Genomic DNA, 20,318 nt, shown 5'->3' on the forward strand with positions numbered 1-20,318 from the left:
CCCGTGGTGATTAGATGCCTCCGGTAGGGCGTCTATAAGGATATTTTTTTGGCCTTTCACAATGTTGTTTGTTGTTTTATATATTTATATATTTTGCTTTACGCAACGTGCCAAGTCTTCTTTTGCCTATCAAGAGATGGCATCATAATTGGCTGGTCGTGATTTCAAGTTGTTATCCCGAAAAGAAACAACAACAACAACAAAAAAAAAAAAAACGAGCCGTACTCGTTAGGCTGTCCGACGTGGAGGGCAGGACACACAGCCACTGATGGGCATATTGCCCGTCGTAAATCATAACCATACTGGATAAATCGCGCGTGATCTAGCCCCCCTGATCTCACTTTGTTGTTGTACCTTATATAACCGCCAGAGATGAAATCATCGCTACACACACCGTCGTGTGTTGTTTTTAACGCGTGCAAAGTCGGTCAGCCGCAAGGCCGTCTTGCTCATAGCAAAAGATGCGTGCGTGTGTGCGCTTGCGTTGAGAGAGAGAGGGGGGGGGGAACAAAAAATGAAAATCACGAGGAAAAAAAAAAAAAAAGGTCGCATTGTTGCATTTCGAATGCAAATGAGTCATGTGGATTCATCCATCAACCCGACAAAGGGGTCCCCAATTTTGGGCGTGTGTGTGTTGTGTAACACGGCAGAAACAAAACGGGCGACCCCAACGGGTTTTTTTTTTTTTTTTTTTTTTTTTTTTTTTTTGTTTTTTTTTTTTTTTTTTTTTTTTAGAATATAAAAAGAAATATAAATAATTAGATTTTTAAAAGTGTATTTTCTTACGTTTCATTTTGTTCTTTTCTTTTATTTTTACAGGAGCAGCATATGTGCAGTGGTGCGTTGAATAGTGGGAAGTTGGCGAGAGAAATAAAGACGGACGACGATCGAGTTCTGTCGAAGGACGAAAGGTGTCGCCGGCGGGTAAATTCCGACAGCTGTTGAACTCAATTTTTTCGCTCCCGAAAAAAAAAAAAAAAAAAAAAAACCCAACAACAACAAAAACACATACATCGGAACAAATTAGAAGATAAATCGGCGACGCTACGCAAAGCTTGAAAAAAAAAAAAAAAAAAAGAAAAAAAAAAAAAAAAAAAAAAAAAGAAGAAGAAAAGGGTTATTGCATATTTTAAAATAAATCTCGTTATCCCGCCAAAAAATTGCAAAAGAAGAAGAAAAAAAAATGTCGTCTGGAAATAATCACGATAATGAAGAGCGTAGCGGCCGTCTGGCCGTGAAATCGCACCGACTGGACGGGTTGGACATTGAGCAGGACACGAAGACGGGAGCGGCTGGTGGGGCGTTCGATCCTGCGCAGTCGAACAACAATCGAACTGCTCCCGGCTTTGGCTGTCCCTTGAAGACGAGCGCTGCAGTGACGGAAGGAGTTGTTGTCAGAGTGGGCACCAGTTGTGCTCCTGCCGCCGGTGCTGCTGGTGTCAAAAGCGGGCCAGCGCCGGTCAGTTTGTCTCAAATTTTGCAGCGCACCGGCGCCAGCGGTAGTAGTCATCAACATTGTGGCAACGTCAGTGGTAGTGGTGGTCACAGTAGTCATAGCAGTGGCATCACCAACAGCAGCAGCAGCAGCAGCAGCACCAGTGGCAGTGGCGGTGGTGGTGGTGGTGGTGGCGGGGGCGGCGGAGGAGCACCTCCTGCAGTGGGAGTCAGCAGTCAGGCTCCGTGCGAACGGGCGGCAAGTCACCCGCCCGCTCACATTCCGTCCCATCACCACACGTCGTATTATCAGTACGGCATTAAAGGAGTCAGTCAGGCCCAGCCTGGCCACCACGGCTATCAACCCAATTTCACGTCGTCTATCGCCGGTGTCCGAATTATGGGCCACGGGGCGTCTTGCCTGACGGGCTCGGCCGCGCCCGCCTCCTCGTCGTCGACCAACAATTGCAGTGTCAGTTCCTTTACGCCACTTCAACGCAATCAGCCGGGCCAGCAGAAAGCACCGACGACGACGGCGGCCGCTTCGAGTTTGACACCGTCTACGGTTACGACGACAACGACGGCCACGCCATTGTCCATCAACATGAGCAGTGCAGCTAATAATTCGAACGCTCACGCAGCGGCCAGCGCGGCGGCTGCCGCTAAAAACGTGCCCGAAGATTACCAATACCTGTGCAATTTGGTGCCGGAGCTCAAGACGGAGTTGAAGGAGCGCGAATCGAGGCTCGATCTCTATCAGACGGAGACGCTGGAACTGAAGCGACGTTTGAAAAAAAGAGACGAGGAAATCGGGCGGCTTCAGCGAGAAATTCACAAGCTCAAGGTACGTTCATTTTGCGTCTCATTTATTTGAAACAACACCCAACAGGAAAATTGTTTATGATTTTCACCGACCTGATTGTGGTCGCACCGTGAAAACTAGGTCACTAGTAACATACGCGTAGGCTCAAAGTCCTTTTCTTTCGTTTCATATCGGAATTTTTTTATTATTTTTTTTTTTTTTTTTTTTTTTTTTTCACGGTGCCATTTCGGTTATCGTCATGTAATCGTTGCGGGTTTCCGGTCGATAACGTTTTCTTGAAGCGCACCTTTAAAAAAACAAACAAAAAAACTAGGGAAAGAAGAAAAAAAAAACAAAGTTATAAATGGCAGACGGCTAAAAATCGTTTCGACTGTTGCCAAAACAGCTACAGCACTTAGTGTTTCCTCTCGTCTGCACGATTATTCATTTTTTATTTTCTTGCCGGCTGATAGTTAAGTACTTGTTTCTTAAAAAGCGCTCAACTTTCTTGGTCGAAAGATAAAGCGAGCAAATAACACGGACAGGAAAGAGATCGTCATCATCTAGCACGCGTCTGTTGCCTTTGCTTCTAGTCGCGTTTTATAGCGAAAAAAGGAGCGGGAAAATGGGGGCGTATCCGCCAACGTTTGAAAAATGAACGACTGTCTATTCGCTCGAGTAATTTGGTATCTGTGAGTAATGGAAGGGCAAGCAGCTTTTTGACACCCGAACGTGAAACAAAGTCCTGCAAAATTTTCTTTTTTTTTGTTCAGTCGGTCTATAGATCGTCTTTCAACAACAGGAGTCGAGAGGGAAAAATCATTTTTTATTTTTATTTTTTTAATGTCTGCAACATAACCCGGACCGAACATGTAGAGTTGATTGTGTATTTGTACTTTGACACGCCATCAGTCGACGTTACCCTTAAAAACAAAAGTTTAGCTGAATTTTTGTTTCTTGTCTCTAATGAAACGCATCCAAAGGGCGGCTCATCGCATCAATCAACTGAGCAATTTCTCGCAGACGGACGATTAAAAAAAAAAAAAAACTACAGCTCGCACACACATAGTCGTTTTGCATTTTTTTTATTCTTTCGATTGAATCATTTTCCCTTTTCTCCGCAGGGTTTTTTTTTTTGTTCTAGGGTAAACACATTTTTTTAATGCTTACTCACACTTAGAAGAGTGAGCAGGAAAGCATAACAATTACGCACGCTCTACAAAACGTTTCAGACGACAATAAGAAATGGGAATTATTTTTTTTGTGTGTGTGTTTTGTTTCTAATCCCCTAAAACAAAAAATGGATCTGATGACTTTTACTGGTTTCTCTCTCTCTCTCCCTTTTTTTAGCGCTACCATCAAGTTTGATTATATGTTTAATGGTTCGTGGCGCAGAAGAGTCGCTCTACGCTTCGTTTGGCCACCAGTCGGCTACGATTTGCTGGCAAAAGAAATTTTTTTTTTTTTTTTTTTTTTTAAGAACATAACACAACCAGAGCAAAGTGACGATAGAGAAGGAAATAGAGAGGAAGAAGAAGCACCCCAAAAAAAAAAAAAAAAATTCGGCAAGACCAGACGCACATCCGCTGTAGATTCATATTATTTTTTTTTTCCTCTCTCTCTTCGTTCTACATAACCTGTCAGAATAAAGCAAAGAGAAAAAAAAAATGGGGGGGAGGGGAGAGAACGACAGTTTGTTTAGATGAAAGACCTCGCATGTAAGCTCGAACGATATAGGATCTGCAGCATGCCGACGAAAATGTCCTTGTCAAACTCGCTTGCCAAATGGGTTACGCTTGACTGGTGATCTCTAACAATAACAGCTCCCTAGCGACTCGTTCGCTCTTTTTTCGTTTTTCTTACGGGGTCTGTCATTCCGCGTAATCGTTTGCTGTTTTATTTAAAAAGTGTCATTAGGACCGAGACGCGAAAAAAAAAAAAAAAAAAAAATCAAGTTTGAGGGGTGAACGCACATGGAAAAAAGAAAGTGGAATCCAGGCCGAGTTCATTCGTCATTTACGCATGCGGATGGATGTGGGGTCTTTTTCTTTTTCTTTTCTTTTCTTTTTTTTTTGCTTGTGTTTGTTCATAGACTTGTAGTCTGCTTCAAATAATCCTCGTTCAACATTTGAACGGGTGACGCCGCACAAATAGACTTCTTATATAATGGCTTTATTTGCTCGTCAATAATGAACGCTAGGATGAGTGCGGTTAACGTGCATCATTTGACGCTCCGAAACTCTCCGTACCGACGTTACCTCGAAAATCTTAACTGCTGCCATTAGCGGTTTTTTTTTTTTTTTTTTTTTTTAAATCATTTTTTAAAAGCAAAAAGCATAACTTCTTTTTTTCCGATGCGCTCTTGAGGCAATTTCTGAGAATTTTATTTTTTACTTATCCCTACATTTAAAAAAAAAAGAAAAGAAAAAAGGACGCACGATGAAAGTATGAGATAAGCCGAGAGAAATACTGCGCCCCGTGTTTCAATAGAATGATGTATAACTATGCAGATGGCTGTCATCACGGCCGTTTCAACATTTTGATGAATGTTTTGATTGCAGCTCTTTCTTTCTTGTTTTCTCGTTTTCACGGTAGAGCGTTTTGCAAGCCACATCTCGGGGCCAACAGGATGGCAGCGAGTCGTCGCTGCAATCGGGAATCAGCGGTCTGGCAATAACGAATAACGGCCAACAGCCACCTTCATCGCTGCAATTGCCCGGCTTGTTTGCCAAACGTCAGGGTGTCTCGGGAGAGAGCTCCGACTTGCACAACCACCACAATAATCACCATGGACATCACGGCAACCATCACAACCGGTTGCCTCTCACGGCCAACAATCAGCAACAGCAAGCCGACATTTCCCTCTTGGTCACCTCTCACGATAAAGATTTCCGGTATGTTTTCATTTCATATATATTTTTTTTTCTTCTCGGCTTCCATTATTTTCATTTTCTATTAAAAAAAAAAAAAGAAAAGAAAAAAAAAAACAACAGAAGAATCACTTTTTCCCATCCGCCCGCGGTTTGAAATATCGTTGAAATTTTAAATGAGGGCACATACGTTTTATCCGTGCGCGCGCAATGTTTGTTTTTATTGCGCCGATTGAATGAATTATTGATTTCACAATCTAAAGGGCAGGAACAAGGCAGCGGTGTTTTTTCTTTTCTTTTATTTATTTATTTCAAAAAGGGTCGAGAAGCCAACGTAGAATTTTTCAGCTGCCACTTAATTTTACATGTCAAACGATAAATGCGCAAGTTTGAGTCAACACAGAACGCCCGATTTAGTTATTGCCGAAACTGAGCGCCTTCTCCTTTTGCTCGATTTTTCTGCTTTAAAGCGTGTTAATATTGCAACGTCGTAAATTTGTTTTTTTTTTTTTTTTTTTTTTTTTTTTTTTTTTTTTTTTGGCGTCAATTTGTTTGTTTGTTTTGTTTTTTTCTCTTGTTGATTTATGGCCAATTCGTCATCAGGTCAGTTTCCGTCGACATGATTAACCGCCAAGCGCTTGGTAATCGAATTTTTCATTGCCAGATCTCCCCGACATACACAACTGCGTGTCCTATGTTTTATAGCCACCAGCTGACGAAGGTGAATAACGATTGCCAGTCACGCCTTTTACTTTTGCCTTATCAATATCACGTAAAAAAAAAAAAAAAAACGAAGTTTTTCACGTTGGTGCGAGAAACGAGCTGATGGCATGACTTTTCGAAAAGACATCGTGCCATTGCCGACAAATAACGTTGCTTTCCTCTATACGGACTGTTATTACGCGCCTGTTTGTGTGTGTGTGTGTGTGTGTGTGTGTGTACCGTGCTGACTGGTAGTTTTGAATGACTGTAAACGAGAGAGAGTCCACCGTATCGAATATACAAGAGGTGCAATACAAGTTTGAGTAGGGCAACACCCGAAAATCGAGCGGGCAAAAAAAAAAAAAAAAAAAAACAAGAAAAAGAAAAATGATGTGCTGTTTTTTTATTTTGTTTACGTTAGTATTGCGTCCGCGTGTAGTGTCCCGCTAAAATTGAAAGACACGCCATTTCTGTGTGCGTTCCATCGATTTAATAATCCAAGTAGCGCACGATGCGCGTAGAGAAAAACGAAGCCGGAAAACAGGGCAATTGCGTAAGAACAATAATAAGAACGCTCGACTCTATACGGGGTATTAGGATTTTAGGTAAACATCAAACATAACTCGAACAATATGTTTGCCCTCTTGAAAAGGGACTCATGTCGGAGCATCGTTTCGTGTTTGTCGGTTTGCTATAGACGCCATTTCGGGGGGGGGAGGGGGAGGAAATAAAACATTTTAACTCCTTCTCCGCTATTACAAAGGGAATGTTTGAAGAAAAAAAACAGAGAAAAACGCAAGTAATGATAAAAGAATTCGAGACCAAATATGTCGAAATCTATTGAGAGCAAGTGTCTTGTTTGTGTTATCATTGACAGCATCGAAATAACGTTTTCAACTGCATTCGGAAATCTACTTAATAAAAAGTTTGCAGACAATATCAAAGCCACTAGATTTAGGATGTAGCCCATTTTATTCTTCTTTTGATTTTTTAATAAATAGGGGGAAACAACTTTTTGCGACGCGATCGATATTTACAAGGTCTATCTGTATATTCGCCCGCCTCTTCCGGTTTCTTTCCTACTCAATGTCCGAATAGGAAAAGGACTTAACGTTTTTCTTTCATACATCTTCGATATCAAAGAGTCTTATGTCTAGCACAACTATATATCCACATCAAGTTTCTTGTTTGACGTTGGTGTATAAGAGCACTGCGCTGACTGGTTGAGTGTTGCGGCCCTTCCATCACGACCCGTTCGAGATTTATTTATTTGTTTTATATATACAGTACATATATATATATTTTTGAGTCTCTTTTAAATTCATGAAATAGGTAGAAAATCAGCAATAAAAATGTTTCAACTGAAAAGCGATACTTAAAACGCTGTGGATTCAGCCTTTTCCCGTCCGTATTGTAAATCTAAGAAATAACCGATAATTACGTGCTGTGTCGTACCTGTAACAATAACTGTTTGTCTTTTGCATGTTGATTGAAAACGAACAGAGCCAAACAACTGATCAAGGATGCTGTTATGGAGAATGATTTCCTCAAAATCTGGACGCCAGTCAGGTCCGTGAAATCGTCGAATCCATGTACCCGCGTGAGTTTGAAAAGGGTAGCTACGTGATCCGCGAAGGAGATGCTGGTACGTCTTGGAATTTTCTTTTCTTCCCCCCTTTTTTTTTTTGTCTGTGATTTATTTGGATCCCCAGATCTAAACGACGTAAACATTTCGCGTCGCTTGCATTTTTTTTTTTGGGGGGGGGGGGGGGGATAGAACAACTTGTGTATGCAGAAACTCACCACCAGACTTTGATTGATATTGAAAACATCTGAGAAAGGGGAGAGGCCATTTTGTGTTTCTTTTCGCGGAAGCGAAACGAGAAATAGATATTCATTTATTTTGTCGCTCTCGTTTGAAAATTTATTTTTTTTTTGGGGGGGGGGGGAGGGCTGTTTCTTTCTTTATTGTCCATTCGTGCTTACCGTTATATAATCAAGGGCTATACGGAATTTCATTTATCGCCGTTTGTTGGACAGGATCGCATTTGTACGTGTCGGCCGAAGGGGAGCTGGAAGTCATTCAGGGTGACAGAGTGCTCGGCAGGATGGGCCCGGGTAAAGCGTTTGGTGAATTGGCCATCCTTTACAACTGTACGCGGACAGCATCCATCAAAGGTACAGTGTTACGCGCCTCAATTCTCTTTACATAATTAATTTTACACACTATTTCGTTTTCTCTATCCGTACATTCACTATTTTCATCGTGATATTTGTTCAGTGCCAGTTAGCTCACAGTTTGCTTTGATGGCCTACTTTTTTTTTACGATTATTTTTCCTGTTTCTTTGTTATTTAAAGAAAAAAAAAGTTTACTTTAAGTTTAAACTTTTCTCTGCCATTCAACGCACAACTTATGGAGCTTAACTTCTCACGCTCATCTCTTTTCGTTTGATCGACCTCGGGCGTTTCAACTCGTTCGCCTTTTCAATTTCCCCGCATTTTTTTTTTTTTTTTGTTCACACTTTTGACGTAATAAAAGGTGGAAGGGAAAGAGGGAGAATAAAGGAACAAAAAAAAAAGGGTTCTTTAAAAAAAAAAATACGGCTGTATAAAGCAGATGGCGGTGCAGGATGTAATAAAAACGTCTCATCGCAAACCACGGCAAAACCGCCTTTAACTTTATGTAATGGTAGGCTAAAGTCAGACGACGGCGTAAACAGAAAAGAAAGAGAAACATAAAATTAAAAGATATCTTTTTGTTTTGTTTTGGTTGTGTGTGTGTGTGTGTCTGTCCTCAAAGTGACATAAAATCTGCATCTTTTGGTCTCGCCGCAAGCTGCCACCGCGCGTCGCTGGCCATTTTCGTTCTTATCTAAATCGCGTTTGGACGTGTAATGTTCACCGTGTTCAACGTGAAATTGAAGATTTACATGGCATTTTCACTACGTTTTTCTTGCTGACACTGTTTAACACAAAACGCTTTGTACACATCGAGCGCTTGCCACGTCTTATCCTTGGTAAAAATGAGCAGTTCAGACATTGAATACGAAAAAAAAAAAAAAAAAAAAAAAAAAAAAAAAGGAGGGGGGAAACCAACAAATTAGCGGGATTCCTACACTCTGATCTCCCCCCCCCCCCCTTCACTATAGATACCTGGGGGGGAGTAATTTGAGATATCAAGGTTACGAGAAGGCGTTGTTGCGTGAAACGTGATTATTTTTTTTTATTTCCATTTGTGGTCGCTCGTTTTTCAAAGGGAAGAAATTGGGTGACATGTGCCCCCACTCAAAAAGAAGTTACGATCGACTTTGCGATAGCCGTTGGAAAACCGTAATAACGGAGCACTTCGGCAGTGGTGTCCCTATAGGAGAAGCTAACAGGCCTCTATTGCGTGTGAACGCATGTTATCGATTTCAGAAAGAAAAAGAGAATAGTCTTGTCCTCTTTATTCTCTTTGGTCATGTGTAATTTCTTTTAAAACGATTGCCTATAGGTGGAAGAGACAGACACAAGTTTTGCCTCGCATGTCTTTCGTCTCATTTACCGTCTGATTGCTGCGGTCATTGCTCATCAACGAGTTTCCTTTTTTTTTTTTTTTTTACTCTCTCTATTATTCCTCATCAGAACGAGACGAACGATAAACAGACGAGTTGTCCATCACCTAAAATGTTGTAGTTAAGAGACGATTGACGAATTGTAAACTCTTTTGTTTACCTCTTTCAAACAAGCAAAAGACTAAAACAAAGACTCTTCTTTTTTTTTTTTTTCTTCTTTGTATTGTTTATACACAACAGCCGTGACGAGTGCCAAAGTATGGGCACTGGATCGCCGCGTCTTCCAGCAAGTGATGAAGAAGACGGGCTTGCAGCGCATCGACGACAACCTGAAATTCCTGCGCAGCGTTCCGCTCTTCGAGCGCCTCACCACCGATCACATGTCCAAGATTGCCGACGTCCTCGAAGTGGTCAGTTCAAATATTTTATTTTTATTATTTTTCCACGTGTGTCGCAGTTCTCCCATTTTTTTTTGTTTTTTTTCCCTCTTTTTGCTATCGATCTTTGCCTCCTAACTCTCCATGATTTCCCGTGCGGAAGACTCACCCCCCCCCTTTTTTTTTTTTCTCGATAGCCTTACCTCCCATTGGTGCCTCAAACTGTACGATGGGACTGTTACAAAGTTCTTTTTCTACTTGTCCTTTGCCAAAAAGAAAACCCACGGAAAATACTTTTTTTTTTCTCTCCCTCTCTTATTAGAACCGCCTCTGTGTCGCCGCTTCTCTTCTTTTTTTATCCAGCCTTGACACACATTGCTGCGGATAGAAGCGATGAAAGTCAAGCGTAGGGGGGGGGGGAGAGAGAGAGAGAGGCGCTAGTGTATATTCGTAACAGTAGCCCAGGTCATGAGAAGAAAACAAAAACTGACGGATCCAATGGAACAGGGTAGCAATAACAAGGATATGAAGGATGAAAAATGCGTCAAAGAAAATTAACGGATAAACGAAGGAGAGAGCAGTCCGGGCCTGTTTTTGTCATTAAATTCCGCTCGATTCGCAAACCAGCCGCATGAAAGGAAATAAGAAATTGCGCATTTTTTTATTTTATTTTATTTTTTTTATTTCTGAGCAAGTCTGAAGGAAAAACAAACAAGCAATGGTTTGGGAAGGCGAAGACATTGAGCTGTCTGCCCTTTGATTCATTTTGCGCTTAGTCGCGCTAGCTTGTTACACGGACGGACAGGCTGTTTACACGCGACTGGACAGCAAGGCGGACTGCCAACTGCCAAAGTGGATACCAGATGGGTACACATAGAGACAGAGACGAGATGTACGTTTATACGCGTGCACATAACATGTATGCCATTCTCTCCCACGTAGACAAACATCACTCCCATCGTCCCTTTTTCTTTTTTTTCTTTTTTTTACGTGTAGAGTTTCTCACTCCGGTAGGTTCCACTGTCGTCGAGTAGATCCCCCCCCCCCCCCCCCATCCTTTTTTTTTTATTCTCTACGTCCCTCACGCTCACTCGAAAATGGCCACTGTGTTCGTGTGTGTGTCTAAACATATCACGAGATTCTTGGGAGTATGGCAGTGTGTCCCGTTTGTCCAGCGTATTTGTTCTTCTCCTTTGTAATTCAATCATTTTGTTCCACTTTTCGGTTGTTGTTTTTTTTGTGTGTGTGTGTGGACGAGAAATCGGCCACACGCCAGATGGGCTATGCATCATCTAATACGTTTCATTTTCTCTCTCTTTTTTTCGCGTGTGTTTGTAAAAGGGGATGAAAAAAAAAAGGTAAATCATTTGACATGTCCCTCGGAGTTCGGCTTGTTTTCTTTCGTCCGTAGCGCGCATTCCGTCATCGTGCATTCCGTCATCGTGCATTAGCGTGAAACTAACCACTCAAACGGGAAAGGGGGACATTCGGATTATGTTTAAGCCATCCAAGTTTGGCTGCTTACAATTTGTCTGACGGGCAGTGACAGTTTAACGTCAAGTCCAAAGTTCGGAAACCAACATTTATCGACCACGCCCTTGTGTGTCTTTGCGCCCGGTAACACCGTACGAACCAATCGATTTTCAATTAGAAAATGGTCACGCGTTTGTTTAAGTCAATCACAAAGTGTCTTCAAATTATGGTCAATTGTGTAATCTTGTTACGAATGTCTCGAATGATTTTGTATTTGTTCTTGACGCTTGAATGACAGGAATTCTACCCAGCGGGGACGTACATCGTACGGCAAGGCGGTCGCGGTGACAATTTCTTCATCATCGCTAGCGGACGGGTCCAGATTACACAACGACTGCCCGGTTAGTTCTGCCCTTTTACACTAATTTAACCAGTCAACAACAACAAAAAATTGCGACGTAACACACCACAATCGTTTCCCTGTCTTATCCATCAACGCACATGAGCATAAATAAAATCGAAAATAACTCCTCCCCCTCACAGAAAAAAAAAAAGAAGAGACAGTAATATGTAATAATCGTAAATCGTTGGGCAGCTTTGAAGGGCTTCCAAATAACTTTGGCTTGTTAGAAATCGAAAGAAACCCTTCTCTCTCTCTCTCTCTCTCCCTCTCTCTCTCTCTGTCATCACAATATTGGATCGGTCAATATCCTTTTTCTTTTATTCCCCCGCAAACTATCCTTAACATTCCAACGATGATTGATTGAACACTAGCGCCATCCTCTTTTTTCAGTGGCCAAGTCACTGAATACACAGGCAGAGAGCGATATAGAAAATGGAAGTTCGCTTGAGCCCGAAGTGAATGATACGTCGAAAGAAAACAGAGTTAGCGTTTATACAGTAGCACTATGTATCGATCTTAAGCGATCGTACTCGAAGGAAAGCACGTTCAACCCCACGGGGTTTTCTTTTTGTTTGGGTGACATCCGTTCTGACCAAACAAAAAAAAAAAAAAAAAAAAGTTTCTGCCCATCAGCGAAGATGTTTGGACGCTGCGTTGCGGCATTTGGAAGATCCTTGAAATGGGAATCGAAAGACAAGCTCAAACATCAATCCTCCTGCCTTCGTATTTCTTTTAGCCATGTGATTTCCACGGCGTCTTAAGTTTTCATAAACGCGAGCGGAAGATGGTGAGGGGTGGGGGGGGGGGTATAAAGCGCAACGTTATCCTGACAATTGAAAATTGGGCGAACACGATATTGGATGGGAAAGTTTGTAGATAATTGGTTTTTGGTAACTCGTTTTTGTTTATTTGTTATTATTTTTCTTTTTTCGCGGAAAATATTTTCAATTTTGCGCGTGACACGTGAAACGCGCGCCGTGTTTTGACGGAGGGCAGACACGCGGCGCGCACCATAAAATTGGAGACGGAGATCTCGGAAAACCGTCAGTCGTGCGAATGAAAGCGGGGACATTCTATATCTGTACGACTATCAAAGCGAAATGTTTCGCCGTGTCTACTAGCACATCCGATCGATTCCGGCCACAACGGGGTGGCCGTTGAGCGGATGCGCGCCGTCCTTCTGACTCGAATGTCTATCCAAACAAGACTAACGTCTCGAATCTTGAAGAGCTTCATCCAATACCATATCAAATGGCTGCCCCTCTTTCTTTTCTACATTTTTTTTTTTTTTTTTTTTTGAAAAGTTTTTATCTTTAATACCAACTTAATGCCATCAATCATTTTTTGTTTATATTTTCTTTTGAATTCACCACTACAGGCAAGTTGGAAGAAGAAGAAGTGCGCATATTGGAGAATGGCGATTACTTTGGTGAACAAGCGCTCTTAAGAGAAGAATGTCGTAGCGCTAATGCGATCGCCCTAGCACCGGGCGTCGAGTGCCTCACCCTCGGCAGAGAGTAAGTCTTTTGTTTTGATTATTTTGGGTTTTTTTTTTTTTTTTGTGCCTCTCTTTTTCACGAGGATCCCACACACCGTAGTAGCCCCCGCTCACGAGAAAATGCCGGCGTCATGCGCCGCCTTATGTGCGCGCATCAATACAAAGACGGATATTCAATGCCGTGGGCGTTCTAATGACTTTTACGGGATGGCGTCTTCCACAAAACAAAACAACAACGAACAAGCCAATGAATAATTCAATGCGCAGTTATCGTTTAACTGTGCATTGATACTTAACGACTAGATTGTTCCTAGTTCGGCATCTTTGAAATATGCCAGTCAATGTTTTTAGTTTGAAAAGAAAAATGGCCATTAAAAGATAAGTCAAAATACAGAACCAATATCGGTGTGTAGCATTTTTTTTTTTTAAATCCATCGATAACGATAGCATTGATCTGTTTCTTTTAAAATTTGGAATTTGAAAAAACAAAAGCAAAAACAAATGGGGAACCCCCGGCTGTTCACGTGTCGCTGAACGACCCGAGAAGTTTTCTGCGTTGTTTCCTTTAAAGAGACACTCGTTCACCCGCACTTTCATTCATCAAAAGGATTCCCAGCAGTACCATAACAACATCACGTTCCTTTGATCCCTTTTTCTTTTATTTACTTGTTTTAAATTTTATTTATTTTCCTTCCGTCTTTGAGAATTTTGATATTTTGCATCCAAAAACAGGAAGTCAAATGATCTAATCGGAATTTTATTTTTGTTTTTTTGTTTTTTACATTTTTTTTTTTTATAAAAACAAACAAACAAACAAACAAACAGCTCGTTCATCCAATTAATTGGGGATCTGAGCGAACTGCGCGGCAAGACCTACGACGACGAATCGCGCGGCTTCTCTTCCGGCTCCAGCTCCGTCAGTAGCCGGCCAGGCGACAGCGGCATCCCTCCATTGACTTCGGAGTACGCCCAGGTGAGACTGGGCGACCTGGACGTGGTGGCCACTTTGGGCATCGGCGGTTTCGGCCGCGTCGAACTCGTCCAGTGCGCTTACGACCGGTCCTTAACCTTTGCCCTCAAGTGCCTCAAGAAACAGCACATTGTCAACACGCTCCAGCAGGAGCACATCTACAGCGAGAAGAACATAATGATGTCCTGTCGGAGTCCCTTCATAGCCAGGTATGGAACGCAAAAAGTTTTCTTTTTCATTTCACAACCGCATTTTATAGCCCACTGTTTTCAGTGCATATTTTAAAAAAGAGAAGATAAGTTTCAGAGGATTATTACCTCTCTCTGTATATTCATTCCCACTGTGAGTTTCCAGGGGAAACGACGACAGTCGTAGGGGGAATGTTTCGCTAATAACTCGATCCAGTGTTGCATTATAGAAAAACCGGATGGCTGTTGCTATGATTCGCTGCCTAATCTGCAGCTGCGGGAGTTTCAGTTGACATATCAATCCCGTCTTTTACATTCCTCACATCCCCTATTCATGTTAATGAAATTTAATACTTTCCCTTTTTTTTTTTTTTTAAGGGACAAAGATCAAAGCTCAATTTGTGTCTGTTAAGAAAAGAACACACATCTATTTTTGATTTTCGTTTTATTTGTTTCTCTACAACGACGGATGGCGTGTGAAGATTGTACAACACGTACCGGGATAACAAGTACGTCTACATGCTAATGGAGGCCTGTCTGGGAGGCGAGCTGTGGACGATCCTGCGGGATCGCGGCCACTTTGACGATGCGGCAACGTGTTTCTACACGGCTTGCGTTATTGAAGCCTTTGATTACTTGCATTCGCGCAACATCATTTACCGCGATCTCAAGCCCGAGAATCTTCTGCTAGACAGTCGCGGCTATGTCAAACTGGTTAGTCATTCGTTGTTGCCCTTCTCATTGTTTTTCGAGGAATGACAGTCATTTGCGAATGAATATTTTCTGCATTCACGGCCGTTTCAGGTGGATTTCGGCTTCTCGAAATTGTTGGGCGTAACCAGCAAGACGTGGACTTTCTGCGGGACTCCCGAGTACGTCGCACCTGAGATCATCCTCAACAAAGGTCACGATCGGGCTGTCGACTATTGGTCTTTGGGCATTCTCATCTTTGAATTGCTGACGGGAACGTGAGTCTACGCACGAATTCTTGTTTGTTTCTTTTTCTTAAAATGATGACAGATTTACTGATGAATGAATTGAAAAAAAAAATAATAAATAAATAAAAAAAAAGGCCTCCGTTCACTTCTCCGGATCCCATGAAGACGTACAACATCATTCTCAAAGGCATCGACCAGATTGAATTCCCGCGTATCGTCAGCCGAGCAGCTCAAGCTTTGATCAAACGCCTGTGCCGCGAAGTGCCTGCCGAACGGCTCGGCTACCAGCGAGGCGGGATTGATGACATCAAGAAGCACAGGTCTCACGTTGTTTTTATTAATTACTTTTTTTTTCTTCTTGACAGTTATCCCCGTATTTTTTGCTTCATTGATTTTCATTAAATGCCTTTAATATCTCCCATTTTTCAGGTGGTTTCAAGTGTTCGACTGGGATGGCCTGTCTAATAGGACCTTGGCAGCACCTATTACACCTGTGGTAAGTCCCTCTTTTCAGCAATGACATTCTCTTATGAAATCTCTTGATGAAAGCAATTGATTGTTCCGGCGTTTAACCAACGGCTCTTTTTTTTTTCTTTTGTGTTTCTTTGCTATCCATTTCTATCGGTCATTATCAAAACAAAACAAAACAAAAAAGGTGCGTGGCCCAGCTGATGCTTCCAATTTTGACACCTACCCCAAAGAGAAGGAATTGCCGCCAGACGAGCTCTCTGGTTGGGATGTCGATTTCCAGTTGTGCAATTGAGAGTTTGACAACATAAAAAACTACACACACAAGTTCTCCAAAACTACACGTCACCGTACACACACACACGCGAATGCAGAAACACATAGACACACGACACACATACACAATGGTTCGAGCAAAAAGAAAGAAAAATGCAACTTTGTTTTTGGCCTAGGCGCGGAATTCGATTATTTTCGATCGCAGCACAACATCTAATTTCTCTTGCGTGAAAAAAACGATTGGTATAATTCGGTTGTTTTCGTCTCTTTGGCATCTCGCCCTTCTTTTTTTCTAAAATTGTTTTTTTAAACACAGAAAATATGTAGATATTACTATTAATTAATTATTATCACATAAGCTGCTGAGAAAGGGAGAAAAAAAAAAGGAGTTTTGACACCACCGTTTGTTCCTCAAGTGCCTCTCCTTTTAATTCGCATTATTATTAATATATTATAACACAACTTCTTTTTTTTTCTTTTTTTTTAACTGCTGTTGCTACAATACTGACGCTGCTCTTCTTTGTTGAGCTGTTATCAACTTGTTTGTTGAAAATGATTCTTTTCCATCTTTCAACCACCCTACACGTTTTCAGCAGCGAGTAGAGCCGTAACTGGCGTATATTGAAACGGAAAAAAAAAAGACAAAAAAGAATTCCTACTTTTCAATGTGTGCGTATGTGTTTTCTTTTAGTTTCCACCACTTCTTCTCATTCATTTTTCCAATACTTCATCTTCACGGCAAAAGCAATCTTCTCCTCCTACTCCCCCCCTGGCCGCCCTACTATTCTTTCTGGGAAGGAAATGGGAAAAAAGAAATTTTTCTTCTTCGTCTAAACCATAAATAATGTATACATGTTTGTGTACTCTTATTACACATTCACAATTTGCATACACTGGTGCGACCAGCATACCACATTTTTCATACCCACACACTTGCGGAAGAAAAAAGGAACGCGGACGCATACGGAGATCAGACACACCCATATCCTTTACAGAATAATAATGTACGAAATATTTTATACAACATACAATTTGATTCTCGGTTTCTTTTTTCTTCTTTCGTTTTTTGTTTTGATTTATTTTATTTTATTTTATTTTTTTTGGCTTCGCTTTATTTTTGGCTGTCCGTCTTCTCGCCTATTCACAATTGTATTATAGGTACCGAGTTTGTCACACCTTCTTTGTCACGTCGCCCTTCCGAATCTCAACGCTAAAGGGACGTGGAAATTCCCCAATGTACAATACAGTACACACACAAGAAAAAGAAGAGAGAGAGAGAGAGAGAGAGAGAGAGGGAGAGGCTTTTCTAGGATTTCTACGGGATTTATTTGTGCCTCTTCTGTATGACCCCGCCTTTCCATCCGCGTGTACACCGCACGATCTACATCGATCTTGTGACTCGTTATGCCGCGATACATCATGTTGTGAAAGATGAAAAGAAGAGGAAAGTGTGCGTATAGAGAGGCCTGTTGGAGATGTTGTTAGCGACGGGGAATCCGCAGATAATATTTTTTTTCTTCTTTTTTTTTTTTTTGCAGGAAAATGTATGGCACAGCAGCAACAATGACTTATGATGTCGAGTTGGCACAGTCCCATGCGGTGCGCGGTTGCGGTATATGTTAATGCAGTGTGCACCCTCCATCTCTTTTGGCCGTAGTTTACAAATGATGCAAAAAAAAAAAAATGGAAAACAAATTCTTAGAAAAATCGGTAGTCCAAGCCACGCACTGTCCTGGAGCTATCAAAGCCAAATTTCTTTTTTGCAATCCAAATTTTGTTTCGTTAAAACAAAAAAAAAAAAAAAAATTAAAACAAAAAAAAGTCTTTTGCGCATTGGCGTTCGATGTGTCGAACATACGACAACCTTTATATTCCGTCCATTTTGTGATAGCCCGATCGATATCCTTGTGTGCTGCTTGTACGTAGTAGACACACACTCACAGGCACTACAGAAAACGACGATTGCATTGTTAATAGGCGCCTCCTACTCCTAGCTCGACGTCCGCTCCCATCTTCAGCGCAACTATTTGCTGCTCCCGCTCTGTCGACTGTCCGTTGTCGTCTATTTCGTTTTTGCGTGTTTGGGCAATTTTGTTCCACAACTGGCTCGCTTAGATTCTGGCACGTGCAGACGTGTGTACCTTGTTACGTACCAACAACCAGTAAAAGAAAAAAAGAAGCAAAAATTCTCGTGTAAATATTTTCCCGACGACTTTCAAAATGTTCTTTTGCCACAGATGCGTCGCCCAGAACGCATAAATCAACCGCGCTTTTTGTCAGGTTTTTTTCTTTCTCCCCAAAAATTCCGTTCAAGAATTTCCCCGTCTACTGGAACACAAAAGAAGGAGAAAATGAGCGGAGATGGAAAAAGAACGCAAACTGAAAGGGAATCGAACTTGCAATTCATTGACGTAGATATAGATGCTCTAGGCTGTTCAGTTACATATTCTTTCTTGTCAAAAAAAAAAAAAAAGAAATATATACGTAGACGTGCATTTCCCCCATTACTGTTCGCAACCGGTTTCCGATGACATTGTCTACGGATGTGACCCGGATAAAGAAGTTTATGTGCGCACGTTTATATTTCTCTAAGGTTTCATGTTTAGTGGAATAGATGATATGTTTGCTACGTTCTTGACAGCACCTCTTCGTTTTGTTGTGTCATCCGCATCCAGCTGGATTTCCTGCCTCCGTGTTCACCGTTAAAGCTGGGCTTTTCCAGCCATCGGTATATTTTAATTTATATATTTTTATGACGTTCTTGTTTTTCTTCAAGTTTTGATTCTTGTTTTTTTTTTTTTTTGTTTTTTGTTTTTCAGGCCGTACCTCCCAGCTAAAAGACTAAAAGGAAAAGGACTCTCAGAATATGTTTGTTCGCTACCTTTTTGACTGCTTGTTTGTTTGTTTTTTTGTATAAACATACATTATACAACAAAACTCGGTTGAATAGTCAAGTATTGATTGGATGCCAAAAGGTAAGAGTTCCATAGGTATGCAGTAGAAAGTTGGGCTCCCATGTGGCATTGAATCCTACCCATACGTCTGCGTGAATTACTTTTCATCGATAAATTTTGAAGTTATTAGCAGATGGAAAATGGTGGCATTAGACGTCGGAGCGTCTCGGGATGTTAACGATTGAATTTCCAGCCATTTCACGACGGGCATTGGCTACATTTTGCAGCAACATTTCATTCATTGAAGACAGAAATCGATAAACTACTTTGAGCCCAGGCATAACAGGGTAAGAGATTTATCGGATTATTCATTCCCTTTGCATATTTTATGCATTACATATAATTTTCTCGATGTCCATTTACAGGTGAATGGTTGCTTTAGACTTTGTCAAGTTTGATGTGGTTGCCAATAATCTTCGGTTAAGTGAACAAAGAGATTGCAGTAACATACCTGGGGAAAAAAAAGACGTGCCCCTACGCTAAATTGGTTTCTGTTATGTGAACGTAGACATTGCCGAAATGGCTGACAGTTTCGTTCATAACCCCTTCCCCTGTCTCCCCTCTCCCCAATCCAACCGAATGGCATCATATAATTAAATTACTTAAACTTGCTGTTCTTGATGATTCGTGCGCGAGTATTTATAGATATGCCAGAGTAACAGATAGCCATTTTTCTTTCATAATCCAATCGGTAAATGTTATTCTCAAAAGTTTTCCGGGTACTAATGAAAGCCAGCATCTCTTGTCTATGGAATTCTAGGAGGAAGAAAAAAAAAGGCTGTATTTATATCATTGATCGTGAAGAGAGTGGAAGAAAAAGAAGTGGAAATAAAGCATTTCTTCCATCACCGGATCGATGATCGATTTCTTCATTCTGTGATGATGACAAGAGCCGGATGTGCTGCAGATGCCAGAGGATTAATAATGAGCAACGTGGTTTTGTGCACTTCGATAATGGCGGTAAAAAAGATGTACATCCCTGTCATAATTTCCGACTGCTAACAGGATCAACCGTATGCTATTATCAGGGCAAAGTCCCAAACATTTCCGCAGCTCAAATGTGTCTGGTTCAATCGGTTCGAGTGATTCTAAACTGCCAGGCCTTTTCTTGGTACCGATACAATTTCAACGAACATTGGGATTGGGTACCCGAGAAGCTGAAAACGCCCCACTTTGACTTGCAATAGGTTTCGGGAGTGTCGATCGATTTGCCCACTTCACAGGCAAGTGCTTTTCAGTCATGCAGAATTCAGTACCCAGTGGATGGTCCAAACTGGGCTTTTGCCTACTCTCCAGATGTCCACCTTGCAGCAGCTCCTATTAGATTGCGGCAATATGCCACAGACAAGAGTGAAGACCTAGATACTAGCACGGCCCACACAGCCAGCCCAAGCTAATAAATGGATTGAA

At 41.5% G+C, this 20,318-nt stretch overlaps 1 protein-coding gene across 1 annotated transcript; it reads left to right on the plus strand.

Annotated features, from left to right (window-relative positions):
* The first annotated feature begins 1,122 nt into the window (after positions 1–1,122).
* Positions 1,123–16,843, plus strand: LOC130686400 (cGMP-dependent protein kinase, isozyme 1-like). The gene is given in 14 exon segments (XM_057509515.2): positions 1,123–2,278; positions 4,832–5,130; positions 7,312–7,355; positions 7,358–7,453; positions 7,849–7,986; positions 9,604–9,773; positions 11,512–11,614; positions 12,995–13,133; positions 13,940–14,293; positions 14,755–14,986; positions 15,077–15,240; positions 15,345–15,530; positions 15,640–15,706; positions 15,866–16,843. Coding segments are annotated over 14 exon segments (3,195 nt in total). The 5' UTR covers positions 1,123–1,183; the 3' UTR covers positions 15,974–16,843.
* Positions 16,844–20,318: the final 3,475 nt, after the last annotated feature.

This window comes from Daphnia carinata, chromosome 2 (assembly GCF_022539665.2).
Source record: "Daphnia carinata strain CSIRO-1 chromosome 2, CSIRO_AGI_Dcar_HiC_V3, whole genome shotgun sequence".
Taxonomy (NCBI): domain Eukaryota; kingdom Metazoa; phylum Arthropoda; class Branchiopoda; order Diplostraca; family Daphniidae; genus Daphnia; species Daphnia carinata.